Source organism: Acanthopagrus latus, chromosome 20 (assembly GCF_904848185.1).
Source record: "Acanthopagrus latus isolate v.2019 chromosome 20, fAcaLat1.1, whole genome shotgun sequence".
NCBI lineage: Eukaryota > Metazoa > Chordata > Actinopteri > Spariformes > Sparidae > Acanthopagrus > Acanthopagrus latus.
Window position 1 is genome coordinate 17,985,346 of NC_051058.1, and position 23,422 is coordinate 18,008,767.

Here is a 23,422-nt window from a genome sequence, read left to right on the forward strand (position 1 = left end):
AGAGTACTGCACTACTATATCCAAGCTGCAAACAGTCACATGATCACAGTCCGAAGGTGTCGATGAAGCCGCTCTCTGGCACCAGTCGCAGTATGATATCAAAAGGAAAGGGTCCCGACCCCACTTTTCTAGAATTACGAGTTAAAATGTCAAAGAAAACATCAAACGGACAATAAAGTTTTTGCATCTAAACAGCCTCTGAGTGATTTGCTGTTGACATGAGAGGGAAAGGTTCATTAATCAGAGCAGTGTTGTGTTTTGGTCAGTGTCTCTGGCATGTTTCCTAACATGGTCTCCCTCTCTCTCCTCTCTGCGCCGTACAAACATTCCCACCACATAGCTCAATTTGTATTTTTGTCACCAGTAAAAATAACCTCTCAGAGCTCCTTCTCTCCAGATGCATCAGTTCTGTTCCCACTTTGAGTTAAGAGTAAGAAATCTAATTCAAAGAACGTAAAAGGAAAAAAAAAAACTTTATTAAAAGCTGCACCAACTAATCTAATTGTGTCTTTAACTGATCAACTGACTGTAATATTTAAAGGGAACAACAAAGAGGGACTTACCGTTGACACTATAGTCCTCTCTTCACTTTACTGACTCTTTTAGCCTCTTGCAGCTAATTGTTTTGGTTTCACAGCCGTCACTTTAATGTTTTTCATTAAGTCTCACCGCCAATACCATTATCAGTGCCTGTTAAAGAGCCAGATCCTTTTAGCAGAGACCAAAAACAGAGCTAACCACATCATTTATAATGGGTAAATGTTTTCCAGATTCCCAGACACCCAGTTTACCCTTTTAGTTTTCTCCAGTTCCCATGTACTGTTTCATTTCATAACTCAAGTATCAGTGTAAGGTTTATTCTCCAGTTGGGTTTGCTTGCAATATAGATTTTGTACTCTTTTAAGACGGGACAAGTAGACTCAATGTGCAGAGTGGCAGTCACAGTATAGTTGAGTAAGATGTGGTGACCAGAATGCTAAAACTACTGAGTTGACTTTAGCGCTGCAACAATTAATCAAGTACTTGAGTCTCTCAGCTAATGGACAGCTAAAGGAAGAGTTCATCCAAAAATGAAAATTCAGACCCTCATGTTTTACTGTGATTTTGTGTGTTTCAGTTGTTTTTTGCATTTCAAGAACTGCTAATATTTCATTAGGAGAGCGCTACAACGCCGTTTCACTGTGAAGCTCCAGGAAAGATTTGCTGACTACGAGACATCACTCGACTTTCAATAATGAGTAAGAATAATCGTAAGCTGCAGCCCCACCTAACCGTTCACAAACTCCAGCGTGATCGAAGGAGTAAATTAAAACATAGTTTGATGAATTCAAACCAGCATTAGTGAAGCCACTTACTGCACAAAAAGAAACATAATCTTTAATTTGTAAACATAAATGATATGAAATTATCTGTGATGCTCGGCTGTGAGATGGGCAGGGGAGGAGAATGAGTGGGTTTAAATGGCATCATTGTTCATAATGTCATTACTGCGTTACTACATTACCACCTAATTGAATTTAACCTACTCATTTGTCGTGTGCTGTGCACTCACATGTGCAGGCTCACACCCACTATCAATCTGTCACCAGTGTCAAATAAGTTGTGAGCACGCTGTAAATCCACGTTATCTCTCCCTGGAGACACCTAAATCCTCACCACCTGCCTTTCCCAACAGTTTTATTATTTGTTACTCGATCAGCTTCAATCTCACCTGAAGGTCTTATGTGTTCCCCTTCCTCTGATAACAAATTACGTCAATCCGTGGCGTCCACTGTGGGATGGGTTTCTTATTTCAGCCGGTTGACAGAGGTCATTTGTTCTGCCCAGCCCTCCTTGTCTCAAATCCGAGGACAGCAACACACTGTTGGTTCTGGTCTCACAGCAGGGACACACACTGGACTAGAAGCTGTGAGCACACACACGCACGTAACATCTTCACATCTGCAGATATGATGCACGTTGCCTTTTTACTCCTCATCGCCTTCACAGGTAAGACTTTGTGCTGTAGGAGCATGTTTTTTTCTTTCCTTTTTCAGAGTCAGAGACAGAAAAGTGTTGGTGATAACTTCCATCGTACTTCACAGTGTTTATATCTGATGTGTAAACTGTTTGACTGCGTGTAGGTGTTGTCACAGAGTTACTTCAGAGCAAATCTTAAACCAAAAATGGTCAAATCTGTCTGTCTCAAAACCATGACTGCTGTTTTTATCTTTTATTGTTCTCAGTGAGGCAGAAGAGAAACCAGTGGTTCAATCAAAGGTAGAAAAACCGAAGCTGTTCTCTTATTGTGGCATCTACACTTGACGTCTGTCAGTCAGATGAGAATATAACAGTGCTACTGTTTTATAAACTTGATTTTTTGAAAAAAAAAAAAAAAAAAAAAAGGTAAATCAACAACAACAAAAAATACTCTATAAAAAACATTTACTGTACACTGACTGACTTTTCTTTATGTCAAAATTTTACTTAAGGTTTAATTTTCTGCTTCATTTTGTGGCAACACTGTACTTAAGATCTGGTCAGGTTTAGGCACTTATAAATACTTAGAGTAGAAAGAGTTAGGAAAATATCCTATTTTGGTTTGAAGGTCCTAAATCCTCACCACCTGCTGTTCCCAAAGTTTTATTATTTGTTACCCTCCTCTGATAACAAATTACATCAATCTGTGGGATGGGTTTCTTATTTCATTAATTAATTAAACAGGATTTGGTTGCCCTATTAAAGGTGGTAAAGTTAGCTGCAAAGTTCAAGAGCTGTCAGAACAAGATGTGTTTGACAGAATGGAGCTTTATTTTACTTCTGGAGGAGGTGGGGCATCAAACAATGAGTACCAAAACTGTTTCAAATATTCAGAAGCAACACACGGATATTTCTGACAACACTAATACTCACCGATCTGACATCACAGCTGTTGTGATCCCAACGTTAGATAGTCTCTCTTTTTTTTCTTTTTTAAGAAAACAAAAACTTCTGTCTGGTAACTGTTTCTATGTACAGTAGCTGGAGCTCCGTCTAAGAAAGTGTGCAGCTACCAGGACATCCTGGACTACCTGAACCTCACCAAAGAAAACAGTGTGTTCAAAGTGACCCGGCCCGTTCTGGACTACACACAACCCACCATTGTAGAGCTGGACATCATCCTCTATGCCATCCTGGCTGTGGTGGGTGCTGATTACTGTGTTGGTGTGTGATTCATCGCCTGAACGCTGCCATGCAGAGTGATCAGCTCTTATGTGTGTGTGTGTGTGTGTGTGTGTGTTTGTTGCCAGATTGAGAAAACACAGACTTTCATTCCCTTCATCTGGGCGACGATGGTGAGTAAATCTTTGTAGCTTTCATTCTGACGATTGAAAAACAACATTTTCTTATAACAGTAGACACTAATGCTCTGTTTATTTCAAATATTATTTTTCCTGGTAATTCACCTTTAATTGGCTGCAGATTTGGAAAAATGAACGCATCTCATGGGACCCCGATCAGTTTTGTGGAATTACCCAGATTTCGGTTCCTACGGACATGCTCTGGAAACCAGACCTCTTCATCTATGAGATGTGAGCCTGCAGCACACACAGACACTAAACTTTGTAAGCTTTGGTAGAGAATAGGTGGCAATTATTTATTGTAAATGTGAAGTTTTTAGCTAGCATTTAGTAGGCTAATTAACTGGCTTGATATTTGCTGATGCCACACACCCTGTGTTTGTTTAGAAGCTAAATGACTTTACCACACGCTCATGTTTATGTGTAGTTCACATAAGAGGTTTTTATTCTATTGTTAAGTGAAATAAAGTGCAAATACACGACCCAGGAAGAGCGCCATCGTTTACTGATTCAGTTTGAATGCTCCCCAAACAAGACGTTGTGTGATGTCTCAGGATACAAAAGGACGACTCCCCTCATAATCCCTACATGTACGTGTCGAGCGATGGGGAGGTCATTCTTGAAGAGGACATGAAGGTGGTCAGCACCTGTCGGATGGACGTCCACAAGTTCCCCTTTGACACGCAGCGATGCAACATCACCATCGGATCCGCGATACACTGCGGTGAGGGGAGGGAGTGTGTGCGCTGTGCGACTGCCTGTACTGACGCTGCTACCTCCACCTCATTTTTCCCACTCTCTCCTCAGCTGATGAAATCCAGCTCCACGCTTTCTCCAACTCTTCTCGGGCCACGCAGTTCTCCAGAGAGATGATGAAGACGCAGGGGGAGTGGGAGTTCCTCCAACTGTCCGTGTCCAGCTCCAACTTCACCTACCATGACAGACTGTGGGAGCAGCTCGTATATACTGTATGCATCAAACAGACGGGTGACAAAATAAAGGAAAAACTTGAATGTATGCATGGAGAAACATAAGAGCTGATACTTTTATACAGCGCACCACATGAGGTAATATCTCGATATTCATTTCTCCAGTTGAGTCAAGACAATTGTAAAATCTGTGCTGAGAGCTGTTCTGGAGGCTCCTGGTGTCCCAACATCTTAACAAAACACCACACGTTTTTTTTCCCTTTAATAAGTCACCCATCTGTATATTCTTCTCCCAGTTCTGGGGAGCACACAGACTTTATACACAAGGTGAACACAAAGGGAAATCACACAAAGGGAAGAAATGAAAAGCAAAACATGACACATGAGGGCAGAACTTCAAAATAAAACAGGAAATCACCACAAACGCAAACTATGCTTCATCCTTTGTTTGCACCTTTTTTCCCCCCAGTTCACCATGAGGAGGCGGCCCCTCCTCCATGTCATCAACTTCCTGGTCCCCATCCTCTTCTTCCTGACCCTCGACCTCGCCTCCTACTTCATTGCAGACCACCGAGGAGAGAAGCTGGGCTTCAAAGTCACCGTGCTGCTCGCCATTTCCGTCCTGCTGCTCATCCTGAACGAAATCCTGCCCTCCATGTCCAACAAGACTCCACTCATAGGTACACACTCCTGCAGAGAGATCCTGGTTCGTACAGTCAGGAGGGTCACGTTCAGAAACAAAACGTAGTGACAGCCTGTTTTTCTCCTCTCAGCGACCTACTGCATTGTGATTTTTGCTCTGATGCTGCTCAGTCTGCTGGAGACCATCTTGGTTACGTATCTTATGGAGAAAAGCTCCCCGACCCAGGAGAAGTTCAGGCTGAGGGGCGACCACGAGGACACACAGGAAAAAGCAAAAAACGATAATTCTAAAAAAGGTGAGACCCAGATTACAGGCAAGTTTGCACAGAAACTTATCAGATACTTTATGAAGACAAACAGTGGCTGCTGATTCTTGTTTATAATCTTGACGGCCTTAAAACTTAATTTCCCAATCAGCTATTCTCATGCATGAGTCGTTGTTCAAGATATTTTAGAATTACACGCAAGCACAACTGTGCTCATTTTGTCTGTGCAGTCACTCTTGTAACAAGCCTGCTGTGTGCTTTCAGAGGAGAAAAGACGGAGCTGCTGTTCCTGCTTCTGTGAAACGTCTGATGGTGAGAGACAGCACGAACTGCTGCCTTTGGCTGAAGAGGTACACAGAAAGTTCTAATGCATAACAATTATGGCAAGTCAGGTGGACAAAAGTAGCAGTGGAAACATAAGATCTTCAACCTCCATCCTTTGCGGACATGTCGCTCTTTATACAGAATTCCTCTTTTGTTGATGTAATTATTACTGCAGCCACTAGAGGTCGCAGTCTAACCAGAAACATACACGTGTCGCGATAACTTGCTTTCACAGTTGACCTCTGTGGTCTTGACAGCCTGGAGTCAACCAATTAAAAAGTGATTAGTTCAGTGAGAAACATAACAGTTTTGTCCACCTGGTTTGTAACCCATCATCGGTGTCAGCAGACCATCTGTAACGCGACTCTGACTCCTGATGTGTGCAGGTTCACAACAGCGTTCAGTCAGTGGAGTCTCGCGTGTTGCTGTTGATACTGGACGAGCTGAAGGAGCTGCAGAAAACTCTGAACCTGCACTTCAGCTGCAGAGTGGGAGAGGGGAGGTCCGTCCAGTGGGCGGCACGGATCAACAGAGCCTTCTTCATCTTCTACGTCACCACCGTGTCGCTGTTTCTACCCCTCATCTTCGTGGAGTGGAACACTTAGAAATTGCTTGGAAACTGTGTTGTGTTTGGTTGTGAATCTGTGTTATGTGGTCAAAGTGTGATGAACTACAATAAAGTGAATAGCTAAATGTTGAATTTGAAAAAAAAAAAAAAGAAAACAGTGTCTGCCAGAAACCTGGAAAAAAATGTATGACACCAGCAAAAAACGAATTAATTATTCCTAAAAATGTGTTGAAATTGAATAAAAACACTGGAGACTTAGAGAGCCACAGTAAACAAAGCCCTAAAAAGGTTTGGATTATTGCAGATTTAAAGGTGCAGCTTTGTCTGGTGGTTTATGATGTAGGAGATAAATATCGACCCCGAGCTGAACCTCAATATTCTCACAACCACCTCCTAAAATCATCATGAAAAATCTGCTCTGATGTAATGCAGTCAGGACAATCAATTGTCAAAGAGGAAACTTTCCTGCTTCATGTTTTAACACAACAGTATTTCACATTATCTCTCAGTCCTTCCTCTTGTCATCTCATCTGTCACTCAAAAGCTTTTAAACCAATCACGTCCATCCTCCCTGGCCTCAATAACCCTGGATGATATAAACTCATCATCCAAAGGGAGGAGGAGGCGTCTCATCACTCGGGCTGCTGCAGAGCCTTTAAAATGTCCCCACAGGACTTTTACATGTTTTATCGTTTGACCACATTGACTCACACTTGATTCGATTTGCTGCAGATGTGCCGGATGGAGTGGCTCTACGGACGGCATCGTTGATCTCTTGAATATCATATCTCAACGACTTCTGGATGGATTGCAAGACAAAATATATGTGGCCTCCACATAATGAATCTTTATAACCTCAGTTTATTCCTTAAATTATCCCTACATTTTACACACATTTAAGGATTGGAGTCCATTTCTGGGGCAGATGGAAGGATTGTCACAGGTTTGAACCTCTGACAGTGTCTCTGTGCCGCCACAAGATGGTGTGCTTTACACTTTTCAGCTTTGAATTTTATTCTTATAATTACAAATTTAGTCAAAAAGCAATGATTTCACTTTATGGGCAGCTCAAATGGCTTTGCCTACAAATTCCAAGTTTGATCTAACCACCCTATATTACCCATCACTCTACAAGTATAGAAGAATAATTTGCATCAACATGATTTAAATGTCACTGTATATTTAAAAATAGGTGATTACTGTCACATAATTCTCTCCGTTGTCTCTCCGTTGGACCGATTTCTAGTTTGTACTTTTGAGTTAACTGCACTTTGTATTTGTATTTTTACCTCATATTCTTTCAATCACAACTTTTAATAACTTTTCTCTATACCTGAATTTGTCCTCTGAGGAGGAATAACTAGCCGAAAACTCTAACTTTAATTATTAGAATTACTTTTAGATTTGAATTTTCAGTGTAAAGGGACACATGTAATCATGTGACTCAATGTTAAATCAATAAGTAACTTAGTCTGATTAGTTTAAATAACACAGGCGTACATTTTTTATTTAATCATTACAAGTACATTTTAGGGGGACTTCTATACAAACATAATATGTTATTCCAGTATAACTGAATCAAGTGTAAGTAAATTAAAATACTTAAAGTGAGACTCTCGCCAAAATGCAACTTAGGCCTTTTTTTGTGAATGTCCATGAGTCAAACCTTCGCGTAAAAGCATAATTACGACAAAAGAGGCACTTTTAAGATTTACCCTATTTTCGTTTTCAGATCAAGCTCATTTTCAGTGGAAGTGCTACGGGCACTTTTACAATAGCGTCAAAATCGCTATTTTTAGAACAATAAGAAGGCTCAACACAACATGAAACTTTGCTCGTAGTATCACCAAGGTCTCCACACATGAACACGAGTGTTGAGAACATTGTGTACAAAGAAATTACTAAAAAGAAAGATTTTGATCAACTCACCTTAACAGTTGTTTGCTCTGCTTGCTGTTGTCATGGCAGTGGAGAAGTGTCGGAATGTGATGTGACATGGAGGACAGTTAAGGTAGAACATTCCTAAAGCTTAGTTCTATATAATTGCACGTATAATTTGTTGTTTTGTCGTTAGCGAAAAACAATATTGAACTTGAAGTTGAAAAAGGAACCTCATATAAGAAACAATACTAAAATTAAAAGCTGGAAAAGTCACATGGGATATCACGTGGATAGTTGTTGCCAGAAGACAGTAGAGTTCCACCTGAATTGTCCTCCATGTTATGTCGCATTCGGAGATCGATACTTCTCGGCTGCCATGACGGCAGCGAGCAGAGAAAACAACTGCTAATGTGAGTTGTTCAAAATCCTTTTTTGTAAACTCTGTGTACACAAACAATGTTCTCAACGCTCATGTTCATGTGTGGAGACCCTGGTGATATTACGAGCAAATTTTAATTTTGTGTCCAGCCTTCTTAGTGTTTTAAAAATAGCAATTTTGATGCTATTGTAAAAGTGCCCCTTGCACTGAGAAAATGAGCTTGACCCGAAAACGAAAATATGGTAAATCTTAAAAGAGCCTCTTTCATCGTAATAATGCTTTTACATGAAGGTTTGACTGATATACATTCACAAAAAAAAAAAAAAGGCCTAGGTTGCAAGTTGGCGAGAGTTTCACTTTAATGTCACCCTTGAGTGTTCTGACTGATGTATCTTTCGCCTGGATATGTCGGGTTTATGAGAAAAACGCTTCTTGCTGTACTTACTTTCACCATTAAACAATCATTACAGCCCATTTCTGCCTCGAGGGGCCTTCCCGCATCTCTGAGAGATGCTGTGGGAGTGACCACAGCGTCCGGATGGCTGTCAGACTAATGCCTGTATCAAAATTAAAATGGTCATTCAGTTCGCCTGGCCCTCTTCCAGTATGTGGCAGTGGGCACATTACCGCTCCTGGTGATATTTACAGACACGGTGGAGAGGGCAGGGATTCACACAGACTTTTGGATTCTCACTTTCTCATGGCAGTCACAATGCTGTCTGGTGTCATCCTGCTGCTCCTCCTCACAGGTAAGCTTGGGCAAATTATTTCCTGGAAACTCTTGTGGGCTTGATAATTAAATCAAACTTCTTTCCAACTTAAAGGACAAAATATTACTTTCACATTTTCTCTCACATGTTTTTTTAATTTTATGCATCTGTCTGGTGTTGATATTGAAGGGATTAATATGTGTAATTATTTCTTGTTTACAAATGAGAGTTCCCGAGTAAAACAAAAATGTACAAAAGAAGAAAAAGGAGCAATGAGACAAGAAAAGCACACTTTTAACAGTATTATTATTATTATTTTTTAAAAAGTGTCCAGGGAGAACTTTTGCTGATATAATCATGTTTTTAAACACAGACTTGCTCGCCTTGTTGGGTAGCATAAATAGCAAATATGTATCTCATACAGCAATTCCCTTTCTAAACTTGAATGACCTCAAAGACGCTCACAAAAAATAAATAAATAAAAAAAATCATTAGTGAACTGGTGAGATAAAACCAAAAAGTCAACGCCCATCTCATAATGGCCTTTCAGCGACCACAACCACTGGGTATTACTGCAGAGATCTGCGAGCTGGTGCTTTTTTGTGGTTTGATTACCTATGCCAGAAGCAGTGGATACCAAACCACCATGTTTGTCTCGTTTTATCTAATTATAAGTAATTAAGAGAACACACAGTAAATCTGATTTCCCGTCAAGAGGTATTTCTTGTCATACAGGATGTGTCCTGATGTTTCTGCTGTAGATGTGGTGAACACTGAGGGCAACTGCAGCTATCAGGATGTTTTAAATCACTTGAATGTGAAGAAGGACAATGAGCTGTTCTTCATGACCCGACCTGTGAAAAACTTCAGACGGCCCACGCAGGTGTCCCTGGAGGTTCTGCTCTATGCTATTCTGGATGTGGTGAGTGATTGTCACGTTGTCACTTCTTTTGCAAACACTTTTTTGGGCAAAAGTAAGCAAAGTACGTTTTTCTGCAAAACCACAGTTACATTGAAACCTTATTTTTCAATACGTTGTAGGTCCAAAATGTTGAACATCAGTTCACAGTTTTGCTCATCCAGTTCTCTTGTCTTTGAGTTTTTTAAAATCGATCTCCAGTTAAATGCCTGAAATAAGCTCTGTGGTAACAACAGGCTGAAGATACATACATGTTTTGCTCTATGCCATAAATACCTCATTAATGTCCAACAATTTAATAATAAATGATTACGTGTCTTAAAAACGGTGGTTGCTAACAAGTGGCTGATTGAGACTACAGAGCTTGTTGGGGACATTAAACGCCATTACACATCATCTACTCACCTGTCTGTCTATACAGGCTGACTTTAGTTACAAACTATTCTAACTTTAATTTCACAATTTCGATCAAAGTATAGAAACAAGCATGACTGTGTAATATGACACTTCGTGGTGGTGACGTTTAAGCCTTTTGACTGCAGTGTCGTTAGCTTTTCACTCCTAGCAATTTTTATTTAAGCTTAATAAATCTGACAAGTGGTGTTCATATGTGAAGATTATGTTGTTTATTGTTCTGCACATGCAGTTTATTTCATAAGCTCTGTGCAGATGATGTGGAAGTATGTGTTCTATGATATTTTCAGGTGTATTTCTTTGTTTACAGGTTGAGAAAGACCAGAAATTCATTCCTTATGTTTGGACCGTCACTGTGAGTTTTGAGGACTAAACTTTTTTGACAAATCTCCAAAGTCTTTCAAAGTCTTTTAATCTGTGTCACTCTCTCCTTCTTCCCTTTTATTTTCTGTCTATATTATTTTTTTTGCTGGTTATGTTTGTTGGTTGACTCCTTGTATTCCTCTGTAGAGGTGGAACAATGAATACATTTCCTGGGATCCAGATCAGTTTTGTGGAATTAATAATGTTTCTCTTCCCACTGAAGTTTTGTGGAAGCCAGATCTCACTATTGAAGAAATGTAAGTGCAAATGTGCCCACATCACCACACACACACACACACACACACACACACACACACACACACACACACAGCACAGTGCTTATAATGAGTTTTTAAAATTAGAGCTAATAACAGCTAATTGAAAGAGCATAATTCAGATGTCTAGACTGTCATAATGGCTCTCAGACTCAAATGCAAAAGCCACCATTAGTATCAAATGTCCTTATTTTTTGTGGCTCAACACTTTTGATGCTATTACATCCATGCTATTTTGATGGCAATTCACAGATTAAAATTCAGTCACTATCCACTCAGCCCCAAGTCAATATAAAGCCTGGTGACGTTTCATAGTCAACAAAACATGTCTAGAGCTTCACGGCAAAATAGTGTTCGCCATTCTCCCCAAAACAACTGAAGAAGGTGGCGACATAAAAAGAAAAAGAAAAAAAAAAAAATCCTAAAAACTTAAAATGGCTCCAGCTCTTACAGTGTAAACTCGGTCAGTGGAAGCCCTGCAATCTCAAATTGATTTGAAAACATATTTACACCCTTTTTAAAGCTGAAATCATCATTGTAGCCGCTAAGCTAAAAGCACACACCTCATGTGACATGGATGAAGCTCAACTGTGTGTTGTGGATTAAAACAATAAATAATTAGTAGTATTTTCAAATACATCTTAGATCTACATTATTCTCCTTTAAGTTGTTTTTTCTTTGTATGTCAGAACAGTGAAAAAACTAGACTGAGTGTATGTTTTTATAAGGTGTCCTGTAGTAATCACCAGCATGTGGGTTTCACATATTTTCTCATACAGGACAGAGAAGGACAAAGCTCCTCCGAGTCCTTATCTCACCATCAACAATAAAGGTGACGTTGAAGTCCAGAATGACCAGGTGCTGGTCAGCACCTGCAGGATGCACATTTACCAATTTCCCTTCGACACTCAGAGCTGCAACCTGTCCTTCAAGTCTGTCATTCATGCTGGTGATTGATGCATGAGCTGAATATTAACATCATGAGGAAAACATATCATATTTCAATACATGTGTGTATACTTCCTCAGTACCTCTTCTTTTACCTCCCACCTCAGCCAAAGACATCCGTCTCCAGGCAAGCGACAACTCCTCAGAGGCCACCGAGTGGTCTCGTGAGGTGATGAGGACTCAGTACGAATGGCTGTTCATCAACATGACAGTTACCACCAGAAACGCCACTGATTTAGAGGACCAAGACATCATTGTTTACACTGTATGTTTAACTAGATACAGAGAGACACTGTGTCATCAGGCACTTTATCTCACTACAGATTGGCTGTGTTTGAGTATTGCCATTTTGAAAAAAAAAACCTGTCCTCATTAGCATTTTGGAGGAAAAAATCCCACTTTTAAACTACAGTGAACATACTGCTAATATGTGCATATATGCAGCGTATTGCAGACCATTTACAGGGAAATGGTACAATATGTAAACACTGCTGTAGTGACAACAATGGAACAAAAATAGTGTAAAATATACACATTGCTGCCCTCTACTGCTTGTTATTAATGCAGTTATTTAGATATTTTTTGTCCAATCCTGTGCTGACTCTACACTTGACCCTTTAACAATATTTCTCAGATCAACATGAAGAGGCGGTCCATCCTCTACATTGTCAACTTCTTGCTGCCCGTCCTGTTCTTCTTGGGTCTGGACTTGGCTTCCTTCCTGATATCAGACAGCGGCGGTGAGAAGCTCAGCTTCAAGGTCACTGTGCTGCTTGCTGTCACTGTGTTGCAGCTTATTCTGAATGAAATTCTGCCAGCCTCGTCCAACAGGATCCCTCTTATAGGTAAAGAAGCTCCTTTAATGATCTATAGTTAAGATGAGTAGAAACAAATGTACTCAATGTTTAAGTATTGCTCTGTATTAATGAAGCGCCTTGTCCCACTCAGCGGTCTACTGTATTGGGATTTTTGGTCTGATGCTGCTGAGCCTCCTGGAGACAATTTTCGTGATGTACCTGATGGAAAGAGACTCCCAGGACAACGAGGCAAACAGAGACCAAAGCGGGAGTGAGGACTGTGACAGGCAGGATAAAGCACTCAACAACTGTGACAGAGGTGAGACCAGGAGACCGTTTCACCACGAAAAACTACGACTCCTTAGTGGTGTAGAGCTGACCACCAGTCATAATTAACCTTGTAAATATACTGTAGGACCCATTTACTTTTAGGTTGAAGAGAATAGAAGGAAGCTAAGGGAATATGGTCCACAGTGTTACCCAACACTTTATAACCATGTAACCTTGATAGAGTTCATTTACCTGAAATTACAAAACAAAGATTTTACCCAACAGGGTATAACCCAGAATAACAGAAAAGCTGCTCTTTTAGTTATTTTTCTATTTCATACATATTTGCTAATTCTTTGGTTTTGACGCCGTCTTTGTGTCAAACTTATCCTTGCAGAGGTAAACAAATGGACCCGATGTGCCTGCATCTATGATGTGTCTACTGGCGAGACTCCAACTGAACAGCTGCCTGTGGCCAAAGAGGTTAGAACTAGGCTGTCCTTTAAATTTTCATCGCTATGGGCACACAATGATGAATGTCAGATGTTTCAACCCAATCAATATTTGTATAAACCAGGTGCAGGGCAGCAGCAGCACCAAGCTGAACGAGGAGTACCAGACCTTGGATAAGCTCTCACATGAGCTTAAGGAGATGGAGAAAACACTTTCTCAGTTCCTCATCAACAGCAAGGTTGAGGAGAAGCCCGGCTACTGGACCAGAATGGCTAAAAGAGTCAACAAATTCTTCTTTATCACCTATATAACACTGATTTTTGTTTTTTTAATTGTCATCTTTTTAAAATGGCAGAATGTATTATGATGATCATCGCTGCATGATGAAAACATGATTTTCTTAAGCTTTACTGAATACATAGCTGGTTAGCACTTGGGATACAGTAACTTACACTGGCCAAAAAAAGTATTGTAACTTAAATATAATATTGAAACATTAAAACATAAACTAAACTTAACAAAATGTGAAAAATAACAGTTCTGAAGTTAAGTCGAAGTGAGCTATGTATTGTGTTGCAGAGACAAAACCCTCTTTACTCCAGCACTCAAACACTGCTCTGTTAGCAATGTTATCACACCTATTCCCACCTGGACTAGAATAACAGTGTTTTTGATTTAAAATCTTTCTCTGCTGGAAGATTTGCACTCATGATATCTTTGTTTTCCACACTTTGGTTTTAGTCAGACTGAAGAGGAAATGTTACCTATACAATCGATCTGTGTATTACAGCTACTGAGGTGCTGTTTTTGCATGTACACTATGCTACAATGATCTGCTTATATTGTAGAATTATAGTGCAGTAATATGGCATCTTATATGTCTGTAGCATGTAATATACACAAACTCTAAGTGTTGTAGGTGCCAGTTGTCTAGATTCTTATTGAAAATTTCCTGATCTTTAAATATTTGCATCAAGTTTTGTTCTGGGGAAATGCAGTCTAGCTAATATTATGGGATTTACCCAATATGTCATGATGTATTCATTTGATGAATGAAAAGTCCTATGATCTGTTGGATGTTATGTACTGGCTTTAAAAAACATGTATCAGTATGTTTGTATTGCACAAATAAACATCTGAATAATAAATATTCTTGCCCGAAAAACACACTGATACTTGTTTGTGTACATTTCGGGGACCACCATTTTCACCACTTGTGAGGACCACCTTTTTTTAATGGACACAATGTAACTTAACATTTCTGGCATGCTTGTAAGATATGGCCTGAATAAACACAAAAAACAACTTTATTTACAGAGTGTGAAGAAACAACAGTGCTGATATTTTGTCAAAGAAATGTATTGTGTACTTTGTACCTTCAACAGGCGATAGTCTAAGTTATACATGACTTAAACAGACTCACAAAATGTCAACAAATTTAATACTGTCACTTCCATTTCCTTCTCCAATTTTTTGTTTACCAAACCAAGACACATTAATTCATGAAACACATCATTCAAACTCAACATTAATGAAATAAACTCACTAACACAGTTGTAACATGCCTTTCTGTTAAATTCAACTTCAACTCAACTTTTATCAACTTTATTTAACATTTATCTTGAGTGTGCATAACCATGCTCTCTGTCGCTGAGCACTTAAATGACAGCAAAAATGCTCACATTTTAAAATTGTTAGTGGACTAATGAGATAAAACCCTGCAATTCTGCCAACGCCCATCTCATAATGGCCTTTCAGTGACCACAATCACTGGAAATTACTGCACATATTTGTGAGTTGGTGCTTTTCATGGTCTGAAAAAAATTAGGAAGCGTAACAAACCACAGAGACTAATGTCCTTCATTTTGCCTGAATTATGTGCAATTAGGAGCTCCTATCAGAAAAACACAAGAGCCCTGACCGGGATGCAAAAATAAGTGCGTGGAAGTCAGTATCTCTCAATTTTACCCCTTTGCCTTGACAGGCAACGTGTCTTGATATTTTTGCAGTACACTGGGAGCACACTAGGGGTAACTGCAGTTATGAGGATCTGTTTAGATACTTGCACCTGACCACAAGCAATGAGCTGTTCACCATGATCCAGAATGTTAAACACTACAATGTGATAATGTGTGTGAGAGCTTTAGAGAGAGGTAACCATGTGTGCTGGTCTGGACTATTCACCCCAATAGTATTAACTTGGATAAACTGATCATTTCATTCTCATTGTGATGGACATACATTTACAATCATATGTGGTCCACAAAAAACTTGCGCATGGAGGCAGCAGCCAACTGATAGAGCAATCCCACACCTTAGAGAAGGTCTCAGATGTGCTGAGGGAGGTGGAGAAAACACTGTCTATGGTCCTCAAAAGCAGGAAGGAAGATTGGAAGCCTGCTGGCTACTGAACCAGAGTGCTACTGCATTATAAAATAATTATATCTAGTCTGTCTTAGAAATTCAAATTTACAAATATAAAAGATAGAAGGCAACTACACCACGAGAAAATACCTACAAGCTACTCAGTTTATGCCTTTACTCAATAGCACCAGTAGTCAAATGACAGGAAACAAGGGACAGAGTTGCATCAAGGGTCCTTACCCAGGCTTGGGGACATTTGTTACATATGGTTGGCGTCTTAATCCAGAGGCCTAAGTCTTGATTACCAGGCTTAAATCTACAACATTGTAAGCACACTGTAAATTGCATTTATTGTGACAGTAAAGTCAATCTGCTGACAGTGTGGCAGACATTAGTGGCTCCTGGTGTTTCCTGCATTCGATGTGTCACCAGTTGAAAAAAAAAAAAACAAAGACACAAAGGGTTGGTCACCCAGTTTGCCCAACCCTCTCTCAGAGTGAGGAAATGGTTTTTTTTTTTTTTTACTGCAACGTAATATTATTAGACAGTAAGAAGACTGCAGGGATGCTCATTTGCTGGGTGGATCTCGTTAAGATTTTTAACTCATGATGCTTGTTGGTTTCCTCATTTTACTCCTCACAGGTAAAGTCTCCTATGTCTTTAAGAGAGCTTTCATTGGAAATACTTCTACCTATGGCTAATCAAGAGTAAATGTTTTAATTTTTTAATTTTCATGCTTCATGCCACAAAAAAAAAAAAAAGATACACCTCAGTTGAATTCACATAGAAGTAGAAATGAAACCTATCTGCATGGCTGATGCTGTGAGTTTAAAATTCGCAATGCATGTCATTATTTAATCAAAGATGGACATACGCTTGATAAGTCCTGGGAGAGCTGTTGCCATCACCTCTTTAAGTTGCTGCAAATGAGTCATATTTTCAGACACTATTCTGAGTGCTGCTGGCAATGATTTTATTAGCATGCATTTGGTAGTATGTATATATAAATATATAGCGGATGGATCTGAAATGGAGAGCCTATTTGGACTCAGATGATGTTAAAAATCATTTAGTGGTTGAGTGGATGAGCTGGTACTCACACAGCCTGCCAGCATCCATCTGAGACCACAAGCATCGGATATTACTGCTGCTGGTTTTTGATTATGGACACTAAAGTGCTCAGTTCAGAAGCTGTGGATAACCAGATATTCATGCAATAGCTCAGAAGAGGTATAATCCTGTATTTCTTCTTTTTCTCATCGTGCATGTGTCTTGGTGTTTTTGGCAGTGGATGGAGAGTCCTCTGAGAAAATGTGCAGTTATCAGGATGTTTTAAACTATATGAACTTGAGCAAAAGCAATGAGCTGTTCTTCATGACCCGGCCTGTTAAAGACCACAAACAGCCAACACGAGTATCCCTGGAAGTGCTGCTGTATGCCATTCTTGATGTGGTAAGTTGTAAAAGCTTGCATTGTGTATCATGTATCTGCTGACTGGCAAGAGATTTCAATGAATGTTGAATGAACGTTGCAGTCTTGGCATTTATAAAGCACTGAGCATCTTACTGAGATCTGTGGCATCTGAAAGGTTGATGGGAAAACTATGACACTGGCACCATTTGATTCTTTTCTGACTGTCGACAAAAAAAACTTTCCACAGAAAATCTGAAAAAGTCTGTCTAGCTCTTATCTTTAAAATCTATTTAAAGATAAATTCATTAAAAAATAATAGCTCACAAACTTTTTCAATGGAGCCACTTTTGAGACACAGCCAGAGTTATGGTTTAAAACACTCTAAAAATTATATTTTATGTTGCAGAGATGTCCACGGAAATTAGCATGCTGACCAGCTATCCTCTTTTTGTCCTGTCTTGTAATACCACTTTGTACTGAGGTCTGATAGCCCCCACAGCTGTTAGAAGCAACCTTTGAAGCTTTGCCATATATTACAAATTATACCTTTAAAGTAGAATGTGGTTCTGTATTAATACAAATTCCAGGTCACTTCACTCCGCATCAATGTTTTTTTCGATTATATGACTCCTGTGGGTAATGTACAAATATTGTCTTTAGAAAGTTGATTTGAGATTTTAGGAAAGTTCTGCTGTGATGGGTCAGCAGTGTTGGTGTCATGTTCTGTGGTTGGAAAGATTTTCATGCAAATTTCTTTGCTCGCTCATAGAGAGAGATCGACCAGATGTTCATTCCTTATGTTTGGATTATCACGGTGAGTTCAGCAGTTGAATTAGTCATCACTTTGCTCTCTGTTAGGGCACTCAGCATCTTTTTGTTCCTACCTAGATGTTTATTTTCAAACAGTGTCTCCTGATCTCTCCTTCATTTGCCTCTGTAGAGCTGGCAGAATCAACACATTGGATGGAAACCAGATGACTTTTGTGGCATTAAGACGGTTTCCCTTCCTTTTGAAGTTTTGTGGAAACCAGATATAACTATTGAAGAAATGTATGTATGTATGAATGTACATTCATGTGCCAACATTTGCAAAACCACAACAGTAATTAGAGTAATTGGTGTTATAGGGATTCATGTTACGGCTGGGGCATTAGGCTTGGACTGTTAGAAAAGTAATGATTATAAAATGGCTTCTTGCTCCTACCGAACCGTAACATAAGCACTCCATATTTACAGCAGATTATAGAAAACTATTTCACAAAGAATTTGAAACAAAACCAGTCAGTCACGATTCCTGACACAATTCTAAGACTTTCCTGTTTAGGGTAATAAAGCTGTTGCACAATTTACGGAAACGCTCACTGGAGTACTCATAAAAACTGAATATATGTAACTTATTTTTCTGTCGACTGACTTATCAATTAATAGCCTAATTTTTTCAGCTATATACTCAAACTAATCTGTTTGAGAAGGGCCTGTGTGTCCATATGTCTCATAACTGAGGGCAGTTTGAATGACAGGGTACATCAGTAAGAGAGAATATTCCAGGAAATGACAATTAAATTATGCCCAAAAGTTCATCTTTGAAGAATATGTACACATCATTTTCACAATTGACTTTTTCTGTTGTTGTGTATAATTCATGTGTGTTTCATACAGGACAGAAAAAGATAAAGCCCCTCCGAGTCCCCTTCTCACCATCCACAGTAACGGTTTAGTCAAGATTCAGAATGACCAGGTGCTGGTCAGCACCTGCAGGATGCACGTTTACAAATTCCCCTTTGACATCCAGAGCTGCAACCTCACCTTCAAGTCTGTCGTACACTCTGGTGAGCTTGTAATATGAAACTAACTTTTCTCATCACATGAACAGGCGCCACCAGAAACCTCACAGTCTGTCTTTATCTCCCCCATCAGTCGATGAAATACAGCTTGTTCACAATGTCCAGTCTTCAGAGGACACACACACAATGATGCGAACCCAGTATGAGTGGCTGTTCATCAACATGACTGTCATCAACAAAACTGTTAACATGTTCGGCCTCAAGCAAGATGTGCTTATCTACACTGTAAGTGTTACTGGATACAGAACAGTGTTTGAAGCTGGAATGGTGGCTACTTTAAAAAAAAAAATATATTATTGTATATTAGATGGTCCTGCAAATATAAACAAAGCAAAAACATTTACAATTAAAATGTGTTCCCTCTCTCTGAGTCAACTGTGTGCATATTCAAAGGACAGGTTGAGCACTGTCCACAGTACAGAACTTTATCACAGGAAATGTTGACATTTCACAGTAGAAACATGTCAAAAACACTAGAAACACTTCTGATTTTCCAGTCTTTTATAAGCAGATCGATTGATTATGTTGTTGCTACAAGCTGTGTATTGTGTGGTTGCAGTCATAGGACAATCTATCATGTGACACATAATTCAACAGATTTCCATGAAGAGGCGTTCTGTCCTCTACATCGCCAACTTCATGCTGCCCATCCTGTTCTTCTTGGCTCTGGACTTGGCCTCCTTCATGATCTCAGACAACGGGGGCGAGAAGCTCGGCTTCCAGGTCACTGTGCTGCTTGCCGTCACTGTGATGCAACTTATTCTGAATGATATACTGCCTTCTTCTTCAGACAGGATTCCACTCATAGGTAAAGAAGAGTCTACAGCCATGCTAACACTCTGTGGGGCTGTACAGGCAGAGTGGTGCTTTGAGCTAAATGCTAATGTTAGCACACCAACATGCTTACTATGCTAGCACTCTCATGTTTTAAAGGTTTGATGCTTTACACTGATTCCCAAAAAGTTATCACCCCTGGTCGCTTCGCGTTTGAAGCAGTCCAAACTGATTCAGCACAATTATTCTCTCTCCTTTAGTGGTCTACTGTATTGGGATTTTTGGTTTGATGATGCTGAGCCTCCTGGAGACGATTCTGGTGCTGTATCTAATGGCGAAAGACTCCCAAGACAATGAGATGGATAAAGAGGACTATAACCAACAGGATGAAGCTGCCTGTGAAGGGGGTGAGGCTCATTGCAGCCAAGAGGGATGTTTATACCTGAATTTGAACTGACACAATAGTGTAATGCTACTGTGTTATAATTGTACTAATATTGTGCACATCAATGAATTCTAATACTGGTTTTATAATAATTCAGTATACGCTGCAACCGCCCTTTGTGTCTAATGTGTCCTTCCAGACAAGAAGAAATGGACTGCGTGCATCTGTGATGTTTCAACAGATGAAACGCCAAATGAGCCGCTGAAGGTTGGGTTTACTTTTTACTTTAAAGGGATAGTTTAGCTGAAATTATAAAGAAAAAAAAGGTAGTTTTCTCACAGAAGTAGTCTATCTAGCCATGGAAATAGCTTCAGATTTACTCATTTAGAATTTGAGATTTACTTTTCGGTCAATGCACTACAACAAGAAAACATTTGCAAATCATAATTACTCTAATTAAATACTATCTTCTACCCCCCTCTGCAGGGGAGCAGCAGCCAGCTGACGGAGGAGTCCCAGGCCTTTGTTAAGCTCTCAGATGAGCTGAGGGAGGTGGTGAAAGCACTGACACTGCTCCTCAACAGCAAGAGGGAAGGAGGGAAGCCCGGCTACTGGACCAGAGTGACCAAAACAATCAACAAAGTTTTCTTCATTTTCTATGTCATAGCTGCTGGCGTGTTTTTACTCTGTATGTCTCTCAGTTGGAATAACACACTAGACTAATGGTGCTTCATAATGACACAGAGTGCACTTTTTGATAACCTATCCTTCATCATCACAAATTTTAAAAAGGTAGAAAGAAGTCCTTCAATAGTGATGTTTGCATGTCCTACACATAGCTACATCCCATATCTAACACATACTCGGTATGACACTGGTCGGCATGTGCAATGCTAATGTTCAGTGAACCCACCAGATGCGTAATAAAAATAGACAAAATAAAGCATGCAAGTCATTCATTTCTGGTGTTTAATTGACTGATTCAACGGTTACATTGTCCAGGTCAGAAGGTTGTCGATAAGAAACATAGTGATGCTCATCCTGTTTAGCCAGCTGCAGCAGTGTTTCATAGATAGGTTGCTTAATATATATCATGTCACATGTTTTACTGCTGCACATAAAATGTCTCCTCCGTCAATCCATTTCCAGTGTGTGTGCGCTGGAGGCTGTGCGTTTCCGCATCACACTTGTGTATGCTGAATATCAGACAATAATTGGCTGTAAACCATCTGAGATGTCACAAATCATGCTTTTTGTCCCGCCTCTTACAATCTGATTTTCAGTGAGAACAGAGGAAGTGTAGACTTTCAGCAGTGAATGAGAGCACAGCCCTCTAGTGTCGACACAGTGAACCTAAAATTCAACTGCAGGAACAAGAAGAAAAAAACATTTTCAACTAAAAACAATTAGAAAATATGCAAACAAGGAAATTTATGTTAAAAATCACTAGACAAAACCAAAATACGATGAAACAATTACAAGACAATTAAAAGGCTGTTTACTATCTAGACATTGTTAATTATTTCACACAAATTCAATCCACTGCTCAAAATAGTCCCACATAAACTTAACAGCTAACATTTGATAAAAGCTACTTTGGCCAGTTGTTGATTTATTTAAAAGTATTGATACTAATTATGAATTCATGACTCAATCGGTTGGAACCAGTGTGCTTGATGAGAGGAAGGGAAGGACAGTAATAAGAGATGGACTGGGTGGATGGAAGACATTTTTGAGTCACCAGCCGCTACTGGTAAAAACCCTCTTGATTGGAGAATGCACTCACACCACTGAAAACTCAGCCATTAAATCTTTCCACTTCCTTGCAGAAGTGCACTCTGGAGTACAGCTACATGTGGTTGGAAATCACTTCCTAGATTACGGAGATGAAAACAAGTAAAAAACAAGGATTGGTCACTGAGTTTGCCCAACCCTCTTCCAGTGTTGGATTGTATTTCAGTGCAGAGTGGACAGCGATGCACATTTGCTGTACAAACCTCTCACTGACTGGATTCTTGCTGGTCCTGCACTCATGATTCCTGCCGGCTTCTTCTTCCTGCTCCTCCTCACAGGTGAGGTTTCTCTCGTCCTCACAGCTCTGGATAATTCACAAACCTCAGTATGAACAGCTTTATTTTAGATTCAAGGCTGCTGATTTTAGATACCATTTGGGTTTCCAGTTTATTTGGCATGGTTGCTAAAACTAATGCAGTCAAATACAACATTGCTGTAATAAATCCAGCCCTCATGAATCTTATGATGTTCAGTTTTGGAGAATATTGTAGCTCATGTCTGTATGGTTGTTGTTTCTAATATTTTACCTGCCCTGACTTACCAGGACATGGTGGACACAGTATTTAGAAATGCCTTTCATTATAATTTAAAGATAACAACAATGACCAAACTGCTGTTAGATTGTAGAAAGTGCTCTTTGCATCTCCATGTTATTTAAATGAAGGATTTGCAAAAATAAGTAAAGACCCATAAGAGCAACAGTTATGTTAGTTATTTATGCTTGTTTTTTTATGCTTTTCTGGACTGGATTTAAAATTGAAAGATGTTTGGAGGTGAAATATCTTCTCCCTTATCACACAACACTGTGGCAACATGGAGTTACTTAAAGTTTTACTCAATTAATTATTCTTCCTTTTGGGCCCAACTTTAAGATATTAGAAAATACATTTGGTTTCTGCCTTGTATATATATTTTTTGATGCTGAAAATAAATAAAAAGTGTAAACATTCAAACCACAAATGGTCTTTAGTTTCTTTTGTATCAACATTTCCAGCTCCTCTCAGATCAACGTTTTTGTTGTGCTAAAAGAGGAGCTGGAGGATTTGATGGGCCCTCCTGTCTCATAATCTAAAAGCAATTGACTGGTGAAAGGCCACATAGTGCCTCATGAACTAACAAAGTAAAACAGCCTCGGTATACGTCATGTATAATGATGAGAGAGTTTTTGTTAAAGGTTTTCTAAATGGCTGGAAGTGAATTTTGGTTCAGACACAATGTGCTCCTGGCCATGATATTATCAACACGCATTTGGTGGTGGACCACAGATGCATCTCAAGTTGAAAATTAGACTCAGTGTACTGTAACAATCATTCAGTGGTTGAGCAGAGCTAGTCCGTATGTCTGCCAGCTCCGATCTCATGATGACATTTGTGTGACCACAACCATATGA

At 39.5% G+C, this 23,422-nt stretch overlaps 2 protein-coding genes and 1 pseudogene across 2 annotated transcripts; all 3 read left to right on the top strand.

Annotated features, from left to right (window-relative positions):
* Window positions 1-1,827: 1,827 nt before the first annotated feature.
* On the top strand, window positions 1,828-6,324 carry LOC119009901 (annotated as a pseudogene).
* A 2,668-nt stretch (window positions 6,325-8,992) lies between these two features.
* On the top strand, window positions 8,993-14,613 carry LOC119009958 (5-hydroxytryptamine receptor 3A-like). The gene is made up of 10 exons (XM_037081719.1): window positions 8,993-9,058; window positions 9,781-9,941; window positions 10,663-10,707; window positions 10,863-10,972; window positions 11,770-11,939; window positions 12,046-12,203; window positions 12,573-12,783; window positions 12,887-13,054; window positions 13,403-13,488; window positions 13,583-14,613. The coding sequence occupies exons 1-10, from the start codon at window positions 9,010-9,012 to the stop codon at window positions 13,823-13,825; spliced, it is 1,401 nt and encodes a 466-aa protein (XP_036937614.1). The 5' UTR covers window positions 8,993-9,009; the 3' UTR covers window positions 13,826-14,613.
* A 2,490-nt stretch (window positions 14,614-17,103) lies between these two features.
* LOC119010222 (5-hydroxytryptamine receptor 3A-like) lies at window positions 17,104-20,961 on the top strand (the record flags this gene model as incomplete). The annotated part of the gene is made up of 9 exons (XM_037082196.1): window positions 17,104-17,274; window positions 18,005-18,049; window positions 18,176-18,285; window positions 18,895-19,072; window positions 19,167-19,304; window positions 19,677-19,887; window positions 20,114-20,260; window positions 20,432-20,505; window positions 20,725-20,961. Coding segments are annotated over 9 exons (1,311 nt in total), but the record flags the coding sequence as incomplete, so codon positions are not given.
* Between the last annotated feature and the right edge of the window lie 2,461 nt (window positions 20,962-23,422).

What these genes read in the sequence shown, in the direction of transcription:
- LOC119009958 (XM_037081719.1), top strand. Translation starts at nt 9,010, where the DNA reads ATGGCAGTCACAATGCTGTCTGGTGTCATCCTGCTGCTCCTCCTCACA. An exon ending in CCTGCTGCTCCTCCTCACAG is followed by an intron (nt 9,059 to 9,780) that starts GTAAGCTTGGGC and finishes TTTCTGCTGTAG; the next exon opens with ATGTGGTGAACACTGAGGGC. An exon ending in CTTATGTTTGGACCGTCACT is followed by an intron (nt 10,708 to 10,862) that starts GTGAGTTTTGAG and finishes ATTCCTCTGTAG; the next exon opens with AGGTGGAACAATGAATACAT.